Source organism: Panthera onca, chromosome B2 (genome assembly GCF_046562875.1).
Source record: "Panthera onca isolate mPanOnc1 chromosome B2, mPanOnc1 haplotype 2, whole genome shotgun sequence".
Classification (NCBI taxonomy): domain Eukaryota; kingdom Metazoa; phylum Chordata; class Mammalia; order Carnivora; family Felidae; genus Panthera; species Panthera onca.
The window spans coordinates 70,684,265-70,695,453 of NC_138343.1; the positions used below are offsets into that span (position 1 = coordinate 70,684,265).

General features: G+C 31.5%; 1 protein-coding gene and 1 long non-coding RNA gene across 8 annotated transcripts in view; one reads left to right on the forward strand and one right to left on the reverse strand.

Annotated features, from left to right (window-relative positions):
* Positions 1–11,189, reverse strand: part of PHIP (PHIP subunit of CUL4-Ring ligase complex) — a 152,291-nt gene that overhangs the window by 92,654 nt on the left and 48,448 nt on the right. For all 5 annotated transcript variants that reach the window (XM_060616001.3, XM_060615999.3, XM_060616000.3 and 2 more), the window contains 8 exons: positions 10,355–10,576; positions 9,983–10,083; positions 5,839–5,909; positions 4,345–4,445; positions 4,215–4,255; positions 3,349–3,447; positions 2,406–2,559; positions 1,844–1,978 (listed from right to left, as the gene is read on the reverse strand). In XM_060616001.3, coding sequence (XP_060471984.1) covers positions 1,844–1,978; positions 2,406–2,559; positions 3,349–3,447; positions 4,215–4,255; positions 4,345–4,445; positions 5,839–5,909; positions 9,983–10,083; positions 10,355–10,576 — 924 coding nt within the window. The remainder of the gene's footprint in view (positions 1–1,843; positions 1,979–2,405; positions 2,560–3,348; positions 3,448–4,214; positions 4,256–4,344; positions 4,446–5,838; positions 5,910–9,982; positions 10,084–10,354; positions 10,577–11,189) is intronic.
* The window catches only part of LOC132667303 (uncharacterized), a 53,668-nt gene that overhangs the window by 30,636 nt on the left and 11,843 nt on the right, over positions 1–11,189 (forward strand). For 2 of the 3 annotated variants that reach the window (XR_013555672.2, XR_009605070.3), the window contains exons 3-4: positions 1,076–1,181; positions 4,338–4,468. This is a non-coding gene — a long non-coding RNA (uncharacterized LOC132667303). The remainder of the gene's footprint in view (positions 1–1,075; positions 1,182–4,337; positions 4,469–11,189) is intronic. The other variant, XR_013555673.2, reaches the window with a different exon arrangement.

The window sequence follows — 11,189 nt, forward strand, 5'->3', positions numbered from 1 at the left end:
TCTATGGATACCATCCATAGATGGGCTACTTATTACATAAAGTTGTTTCTTCTGCCCTTTAGAGACTTTTCTCTTATTCTTGGAACAGGAAAAATATCCTTATCTAAAACTCTTAAAACAATTTTTAAGGCAATAATGTTAACTAAATCCCTTAGTTAATTTCAAAGACTATGCAATATAGTATGTCTGACTTCAATTCCCGGCTACATCACTTATTTGTAATGGTCTAAGAGCAAATCACTTAAGTCTCAATGTATTCCAATTTTTATAACATAAGGTGGAATATTAGTGTGATCAACTTACCTGAACAGGAAAAATTCACCTTTGTAGCTTAAAGGTGAAAGCAGTATTCAAGTATGAGATAAAACTTTCCCCCCAAACACTCAATTAACCCACCAATGCCTTTTGAAAATATGAAATTACTAAAAAAAAAAAAAGTCACTAAAATATATGTATAGGACACAAATTGTTTTCCTTTGAAGCTATAAAGACAAATTGAGAAAATAGTATTTTTATTTAAACAGAGATGCCTCAAAAAAGAGCAAACCAGAAACACAAGGATAGAAAAGAAAGAATTCTTTACCAGCATATTTAAGGATTTGCTTTAAAAAAAAACTCTCTATACACATATCACTAAGGAAATCCACCTGTCACTAAAAATTGTACTCCAAATAATTAGCAGTCTTTTTAGAAAAATAAGAATTTGACAAATCTTAAGTTCTTACCTTATGTACACTAAGGTATTATCTATAAAGGCAGGTAACTGAATTCCTTCACTAATAATGCTTTTATCTTCTTATTCCTCCCTCTGACTTTTTAATTACTTCTTACTATGTAGAACTTTACTATGATTATCAATGAAGTATAGTATCACCTTCATGAAATTTTTTCACAAAACATGGCATTTCACAAATGACACTTTGAGGTTTTTTTCTTTTCAAAATAACTGACTATACACACTATTAATTGTACCTTTTCATGACTCATTACAAGAGGCTTCCATAATTGATTAAAAAAAATCTGAAGATGCTGAAATAGTAGAAATAAATGTTTTTCTTTTTCCTTTTGTTGAAAGGTATCCCTAATACCTAGGAAGTAGATGTTTTAAAAAGTGACGATAAACAGCAGTATTTGAAGAAAACTTCATACAGTGGTTAGAGACAAGTGGACAACGCTGCACAGTAAGCTACGTATATACTGAGCAAATTATACTAAAAATTTACATAAGAAGCAAAATTTGGAGGGGAAAGGGCTTAAACACAGTAAGTATCTAACATACTGCAATTCGATTATAAAAGACAAGAACGCCTTCAGTCTGGCTCTAATTTTAAAATGGGTGCATTGGGGCAGTGCCTGGATGAGTCAGTTGGAAGAGCATGACACTCTTGATACCAGGGTCATTAGTCAAAGCCTCATGTGGGGTATAGCGATTACCTAAATAAAACTTTATAAAACAAATAAAATGGGTGCACTGGAATAAAACTGTGCACAAGAGGGCTGCTAAAGTACACTAACACAATATAATTATAATTTCTTAACATGGTTTTCCAAACTGTTTTCTAATCTATATTATTTTGTATCTTTCTACTTGTGAGTTTCTCAAAGTATCACTCTTAAAACTATTTTAGAAACCAAATTAGTTATCACCAATATACACGTACTGTTAATATGCACAATTTTCTTTTAAATTTAACACCTAAATATAAGTGTAGAATACAGAATTGTTTTTTAAAACTTAAAGGCAAAAAAAGCCTAAATAAACTCCTAAATGGATTTCCTTTGTGATATGCAGAGTACCTGCATGAAGTCCCCAAATCTTTAAAATGAAGAGACTGATAATTACCATATTGAAGTAAGATCGAATTTTGACTCCTCTTGCCAGATCCCACACTATCACATTTCCATCATGACCAGCAGAAAAGAGAACTCTCGGATCGAACGGGTGTGGCTCAAGGACAAATACCTCATCTTCATGACCCTGAAATATTTTTGAAGTTGCACAGAATTATGAATTTAAAAAAGAAAATTCAATCAAACATCAATATGGCAACATGTCTAGAATCTGAATTCTAAGAATTATTAAAGTGGCAAAAATCTTCAAACTTATCAATGTATAATAATGAAGCTGAGCTAATACCACTATTCAGGGCTTTGCTATCATTTGGTGAAACCTGAGAATACTACTGATGCAGCCCTACATATTAAAGAACAGCAAGAATTTCAATTTCCAAGTCAAACCTGCTTAACTACATTTTAAAATTATTTCTAATCTCCCACAAAGACCTGTTATCCATCTAGCAAGATTTTTTGGCTAACTTTATAAAAGACTTTAGTCCTCAATGAAAATATGCCATTCTATAATAAGCTTCATTATACCAAATAAAAATGAGTTTTTTTTTCCTCACCATCAGGACATGAATTAGTTGACCGGTGTAAGAATTCCAAACTTTCAGAGTCATGTTATTAACTGCAGTTATAACTGTATTGTCATGTCGATCCCAGGCTACCATAGTTACTTTCATTTTTGTGATTTTATCTTCTATCCCTTGAAGGTTTTGGCTGAAAGTGATGGAGGCAGTATTTGTTTACACCAATATTATTTATTAAAATACTATTATGACAAAAGCCTAAATGTGTTTTCTTATAATCTATATTTAAGTTCATTACATGAATAACTATCACTTAACAGCAATTAAGAATAATCTGCATCAACAAAGAATGAGGGCAAAAACACTGCACTGAGTCAGCAAACACCCAGGATTTCAGCCTAAGCCCTTAGTAATAGATGACCTTGAACATGTTATTAATGCTTTAACTCAATCTGGATCCAAGAATTCTATGCCATGCAGCTCACTCTCCATCTTCTGCTGCTGTCATGCCCTGCTAATTGCTTTGCTCTCCCATCCACCTGAGACCACTACATATAAATACAGAATTATTTATTAAATATTAAAACCAAAATAATAGTTACAAAGTGTAATATAATTTCTCTTGGCCGGAGAAAACCACTAGATACACTACATCATCTCTCTGTGACAGATTAACACTAGGATATGTTCTACTTTTTAAAGAAAACTAGGAGTATTCTTGTAGTACTATCATCATCTTAATAAATCAAACTGAAAAAGTCATTAATGCAGATCTTTGTGTATATATATGGCAATAAATAATTTTAGAAATATCCCCTTTCCATCTCCAGTAACACCTCTAGTTATTACAGAAAAGTAATCATTTTAACATGGATTATGACGTATGTTTCTATAGGCTGAGAGTCACACCAGCCTGTAATACAGCATACTTTAAATGATCTATCTATATTTATGTAATATTTCAAATTCGATCTCTTACCCTGCCGGACGAGTAGCCATATCCAACAAAATGCTCTTCCATTCTCTTCGTTTAAATTGCCAAATACGTGCTGTCCCATCACGGCTCCCACTCACAAATCTGAATTAAAGGAAACCCACCCCCCCCAAAAAAAAACACATGTACTTTACTAAATGAATTTTTCCAGAGCTGTTTTTCAAAATACTAAAAGACAGACTCATCTTTATTTACACAGCATTCTAATATAATACAGATTAGTCTCTGTCAGATATTCTCTACTAAATTAACAACTTCTGCAACTTAACGGGCTTTTAAAACTTTATATACATATTCTAATGTGTATGGCTAGGTCGCAAAAGGACATTCAAAAGGGATTCAAGGCCACCATCTACTACCTTACAAATAAAATGAGTATTTTCCAATGGAAAAATACTGATTTTCCTCTCAATGTTAAAGAACTTGACTTCTTTTACTCAAGGTAAAAGGTACTTAGGAATAGCTTTCTTTCGTTTTCAAATAAGAACCTGGGAAAATTTACAAAACATCATTTATCTTCAGTAAATAGTTCTGTCTCAAATATTACATTAATGATACATTTCCAAACTCTACTAAGTTTCCCTACGCTTTGATATGTATAGAAAATATATAGGGTGGATAAAAGTCCCTATTGTTAAAAGTGCCCAAATAAACTAACATTTATAGAAATAAAACATAAGACCTGTTCTCACATGCATGTGAAGGCTATAGTCACTCTTCAGTGTAACTGCTCAAGATCCTTATTTTAGTAGCTAAGTTGTATACAGTTCTAATTAAAATCTGACTGTAAGAAATGTATTTGATAACTTTAAAATTGGAATTAAATTTACAAACAAAAATAATTATTTTACCTGTTACTAGTGTTGGAAAACTGGATACTGTCAACTTTGTCCTACATATAAAGAGATAAAAAAAATCCTGAATATAAACTGTTAAACTCATTTAAATTGTACCTATCTTATTCTTTTTATCAGTACTTACAGTATGGAACTCCAATTCTGATATTTTCTCTGGCTGACCTGATCCAAAAAAATAAACCCGAATAATATGATCCGTGCTTCCTGTGGCCAGAAACATGCCACCTGAGGAGTAGGAGCAAACATTTGTGAGTAAAACAGTTTCAAAATCACTGAAAATAAAATGCAAGCAATATTACCATAATATATAATGATTAATATTTTACTCTAAAACTATGCATATTTATCCTAAGCATAAAAATTACATCTAAAACTGAACTTAATGAACTTAAAATACATTTAACTAACACAGCTTTAACTAAGATGCATTTTCAATATTTACAGATTTCCACTACAAATCATTTCATTAAGTGATTACATAATTCTTTGTTAAAATTTGTCACTCTCCCTAAAAAACATGCCCTTTAACTCTACTGAAGTCCCTCTCTTGCCACATTTCCTATGTTAAAATCTATCAAACTTTTAGGGCCCAATTTCTTCAATGGGTTGTCTTTGCCACCCTGCAATCAAATGAGCCTACTATCCTATGAACTCTTGATTAAGACTTTGTCTGTAATACATACATTCTACTTTACATTACAGTTATTTATATAGCAATTTGCTCTCTCCACTTTGAATCAATATTCTCCTACAGTGCTGAAACAGTGCTGTATATAACTCCTTACAGAGTACTCTGAAATCATGTATAAAGCCTGTAATTGTGTTATTACAAAAAGGAAAATGGTCTTCATGGCAGTAGAAGTGGAAATCTAGAAGTTAGAAATTAAACACGTTTGGATATTAATATGGAAAAAACAGATTTATGTCATTAGTATGCTATCACTTATCTGAGGAACTACTGCTATTCACAATTATGAATTGAAAAGACAAGTAAAACTCGAAGTAAATGTAAAAGGAACTGGTACTAGGAACATTTAATAGGTGTTAAATCTATTAATATTTCATTTCATTTTCTCATCAATTCATTTCAAATCTTCAAATTATAGTTTGTTTAAAAAGACATGTCCATTCAAAATGCTACTGCACAAACTCAGAACATAATTGGAGTTATCAGCATTGCTATATAGCTACTTTTTAAAGAGCAAAGAACAAGAATTTGGAGCGAAGTATTTAATATTTACAAATAGCAATCAAATTTATTTTACTTAGCTACAGGATACCTCCCAAATGTCATGAAAATATAAAACGTATTTAAAATACCTTTCTCGCAATGAGATAACTATTCAAAGATATATTCTTTAACAGAGTCGATTCTGAAACTCTTATTCTCCAGAGCAGAGCATTATGGTCTCAAGGAAAATTCTTAGTCACGTGAATACATAAAAAGACTCTAGCAAAGTTCAAATATTTCTAAATTAATTTATGACCATCCCCTGGTTTATGTATGTGAATATGATTTATATTACGATAATAAATATTTTCCAAAATTTTATGTGTTCCACTAGAAACTTTCTAATGTACAACTTTAAGTGGAAAATTAGGGAGAGAAAAATCTTACCAGCACTAAAAGAAGAACAGATCATTTGAACTCCAGGCCGAGGGCGCTCTGTAAATTTAGCAGGTCTTGGACTATAATGTAAAAAATAAACAATTAAAAATATCCCTAAAGGGAAGAGCAACACCAGAAATGAGCTGTTTCAAAAACTAAATACAGAAAGACAAAATTAAATAAGAAGCAACAGATGGCTCCCTTCCTAAACAAGTTGGAAATCATTATGTGTCGTGATCAGCAGATCTTATGGAAGCTCTACAGATTTCATAGGAGCCCCAGATTATACAACAATCCACACATGAAACACTCTCAAAGCCACTGTCACACCAGACATGCAGTTATTAGTTATACTTACTTCTAATCAAATTTAACAGGGTTTAGTTTTTCATACAGTACCGTAGCAATGCACAAATACATTAGAAAATAAGTCATTTGAAAACATGAACACACCAGCAAAATAGGTACTGCCTCTGTGGCATAAGTATACCATCAGTTAACTAAACTTTTTCAATATTAGGCACTGTTAATTAAATACTTCCCTCTGTTTATCTTCCAATGTGACAAAATATGCCTTTTAAGACTCCAAAAAGAATCTTAAACACTTATCCTAGTGAAAATCTGAAGACTGTTTGAATCTTATGTCAACTATAATGTTCATTCAAAATAGACATCTACAGAAAAATCATCTTCCTTTAAATATATTTACATTAACTGTATAATTTTGTATTACAGAATGTCTTATATTTACACTACTGACGTTACATGTTTGTTACAATCAACAGTATTGAAGAAAGAAAAACTAGATTTTATACCATACCAGGTCCAATAAGTACACAATATATTTGTAATGCTCTAATACAGGGATTTTATTTAGAGCCCTACTTAACATACATTTTGATCTAGTTTTTCCTTAAGATATCAGGGGAGAAAATTCAAAGAAATAATTAGAGCTTTCAATCAAAGTGCACTGCATAAATTGTATAATCCATAGCAATTGAAAATAGAGTGGTTTCAGTTTTGTAATCGTATCAGGGGAAAAAAGGACAAAATATTTATGATCAATTACACATTCAGAAAAAGGAATTTTTGTCAAAGTGATACAGAACACAAAAGTATTTGTTAAAAATTTTAATTAAATAAATTTTTAAAGTGACATTTATACAATTTTTCCTAATAGTCACAAGCCCTGACATAACTGAGCATGAATAGTTTAGAGAACAGAAAGTTATTAACACTCTTAAAACCTAAACAATTATTCAGAGTAGAATTAAGTAACCATAATTTAAGTAATCTGAAATTATAAAGACAACTAAATACACTACTTTCATTAATATCTTATGGATTCCAGCTCTCCATTTTTGTTAATTTTTAGCACATTCATTCTTGTAAGTGTTAAGCAACCATTTAGCTGTAACTTACAATCAGAATATACAAATAATCATACAAATTGCCATTTTAAATGGACTTTAATATTTTTAAAGGGAAAAAAATAGATAAACAAGTACAAATAATTTATTATTTTTTAAATGTTTGTTTATTTATTTTGAGGGTGGGAGCAGATAGAGAGAGGAAGAGAGAGAATCCCAAGCAGGTTCCACGCTGTCAGCAGTGGGGCTTGATCTTACGAAATGCGAGATCATGACCAGAGCCAAAATCAAGAGTCGGAAGCTTAACCAACTAAGCCACCCAGGAACCCCACAAATAATTTGTTTTTAAAATCACATCCGAGGAAATATTTTAAGATAAAGCTTTGGTATCAGATTCTGTGAGCCCAGTTTCCAGCTCTGCCACTTATCAAGCATTATGACCTTAGGCAAGTTAACATTTCTGTGCCTCAGTCTCATCTATAAAATGGGAGTAAAAACAAAGCATATCTTAAGAGTTATTGAGATAATTGAATAAATTTAACCCATGTAAAATGCTTAGTACTGCACACTCAATAAGTATTAGTATCATTAGTATTTTAATTAATTTAATTCAACCAGTTCTAGATAGTCGATCAATGAATAACTGCTTTTAGTTTGGCACTCTGCTTGAGAGGGGGTTGACGAAATACTTCCAGTATCCACCTCTATATTCTCTCCTATCTGTCCTAAAGAAAATAATTGTACCTTCTTCATAGGGTTGTCATAAAGATTAGTGAGATGACAAATAGAAAGTGCTTATTAGTACAAGCTTGTCAGACTAAGTGCTTAATAAAAATTTGTAATCATTATCATCTATATATTTTAGGATTCCCATTCTCCTCTTACATCTAAATATGCTTGGACAGCCTTTCTCTCCTACTTAGAGATCTCTTCAGTCAGATTCTGAGTCACGCAGCCACTCCTATTTCTCATCTAAGAAGCAGCATCTTTATTAGTGGAAGTTGTTACCACATACATAAACTCTGTATAAAAACAAATTTATCAAGAGGTTTGGGTTTCCAAAGAGGTTTCATTAACTTCTAAAAGAACTGATTTTCTCAATGCAGACTGGGTTGCTGAAGGCACCTCCTCATCAGATTATACAAAAGCATTACAGTTCAATACAATTTTTGTCTTTGATCAGTAATTAAAACCCATGTGACAGTAACAATCTACATCCTGCCAAAATTTTTGGCAGTTATTAGCCATGAGTAAATATGGAAAAGAAACTAAGTGTCCTCAAGTCTATAACTAAGAAAAAATTACTCCTTTATGCCTGACTGTAGGTTAAAAGCTTTTAAGGGATGATTACAAGAATAGAAAATAATCCTACCTATAATAACTAAAAAAATTTGTATGTCCAAAAATAGGAAAAACATGAAGCAAAGTATAGCATAACAACTCAGTGGAACATAATGCAGCTATTAAAATTATTATAAATACCTATAATAAAATGTTAAGAAAAAAACAGCAGAAAATTATATACATTTCTCTACTTGCATCTACATTAAAAATACACATTTATGTGAAAAAGCTGTTAGGATAGTTGGTTAATGGCTAAATCTCTGTAAAGGTTCTGAAAAAAATATCACTTATATGGAATAATTCACTTCTCAAGAATCCAGATAAATATTATCGTACTTAGCAATGTAATCCTCAAGAAGCACAAAGTTGAAGAGTTTAATTTTGTGAAAACATTTTTGTTCCTATAATTTGAAGACTGTTAGTCATATTTTTCTTCTCTATAAAAACAAAACATGAAAACACAATGGTATCCTAATCTGGTCCATAAGAAGGTAAAAAATACTCAAAGGAAAACAACAATTAACTTTTGCTATTGTCCACACACATCAGTAAAATATTTAAATTTTTATTTAATGTTTACAGAAAATCTTTAATATTCTAAATATTAAGAATGCAACTAAAATTAGAAATCAACTTGCTTTCTGCAAACAATCATGTCTTAATCAGAATCCTTTTTTTCAAATGAAGTACATTTTATTATGTCATTCTACCTTCCATGGCCTCTTAATGCCTTGCCATTAGCAGCACTCTACAGGAATGTTAATATACACGAAGCTTATCTAAATACTACTGTTTTAAAATTATAAAGACATTCTCAAATTACTCAACTTGAGTTAATATTTATAAACAAAAGTCAGACAGAATTATTGAGATATCCCTTCTAATCTGAATGATGTTCTACCATGAGAGCACAGAGATGACCATTTAGACACTGCAGAATCACTGAATGCACCAATTCCCCATTCACAGACTGCCTATGGGGCAATATGCAGCACTTCCTCTCCCTATTATACCTACTTGAGAGGTGGCAAGGCATAGATAGCATGGTACCAAAGGGCAGAGAAGTGTTGTTCTAAGTCCTGGCCATGCCAATTCTTAAGAACTGTTTTGCCTCATTGTCCTTAATCGAAAGAGAACATTGTCTAACCACCTTGTTTTAAGAGTGATAATGAAACAGGTATGTTCTGAAGGAAATGGCTAAGGCTAGGAAAAAGAGAAAAAACCAAAAACCACACCTGTTAACATAAACTTTCTTTGAAGCATGGAAAAAAAGGGGGGTGTGGGGAGAAGCATGAAAATCAAAGAGGTCAGTGAATGCATTTCTGTTTTTTACTCAAGGAGAATAAATAAATTTATACTTATTGTTGACTACTTTATATTATTGCAATTTTAACCATTAAATTAAATAATCGATTCTATGATATAAAAGAGCAACTGACTTTATTTTAAGGGTTCCAGCATCCCACAGCCAAAAACAAATAGTGCCATCTGCCCCTGTAGAAGATAGATATCTCTTTGAGCCACTGCACAATGGTGAGAACTGAAAAACAATTGAAGAAGAAAAAAAATATAAGAGTGACACAATCCAAATAACCCACTTTTTACTATATAAATAGCAACTAATAAACAGAGCTAGAAAACATTCACAATGGATGAAGGTCATGACTACCATGTATTTAAAGTCCATATATTTATAAAGAAAAAAGAAATATTCCTTTCTTCATTTTAGTTGGCTTCATACAATGGATTATAACAGTGACTTAAAATTTAAATCATAATCAAAAGGATTTTACAGGAATTAAGCAAATTACCTGTAGTGATGTTATAGATGCACTGTGGCCTTGAAGAACAGCCAAAGGTGCACATGTTCGAAGACACCAGACTCGGATCATTTTATCACAACTTCCAGCTGCTATCATGGTATTCTCATAGTTTACAGCCATGTCTGATATTTCAGCAGCGTGTCCTCTTAAAGTAGCTAATAATCTTCCATCATCTGTTGCCCAGATTTTCACAAGGCAGTCATCAGAACCCTTAAAAAAAAATGAGTATTAATGGAATTAAGTCTATAAATTGTAATTCAAATTCTGAACAGAGATAAAAAATTGTATCTGTTATGTTCACTTCCCAACACATATTCTTAAGTACTTAAGTGTTAAATACTTATTTTAGGAATTTTCCTCTATACAAGTCTATTTTTATTAAATCATTCACTTATAAACAATACCTGTGTGTCCACCAATCTACCAGGAGAAACAGGACGTTAATAATAACATTTACCTATGATCTCCTACCCACCACCTCTGGTAACCTCTATCCGGAATCTTGTGAAAGAATCTGAACTTCTGAAGTAACAAAACAAAATTGTAGTAAGAGAACATAATGTAATACACAATAGTGATTAATCCTGTATATGATATTATGTTATACAGAAACAAAAGCTAATTTTTCTCCTAGGAAGTTAAAAATGTAATTCATAAATGAGTTTCCCATTAGTAATCTTCAGCTAAATATGTTACATATAAAATCACCAAAGCTGATTTGTTAGTTACCAAAACAAAGTTCATTTTATCTCCCATGAAGTCAATAAAAATACATAAATTACACATTCTGCTATACTAGCATAAGCTCAGAAAGAAATTGTAA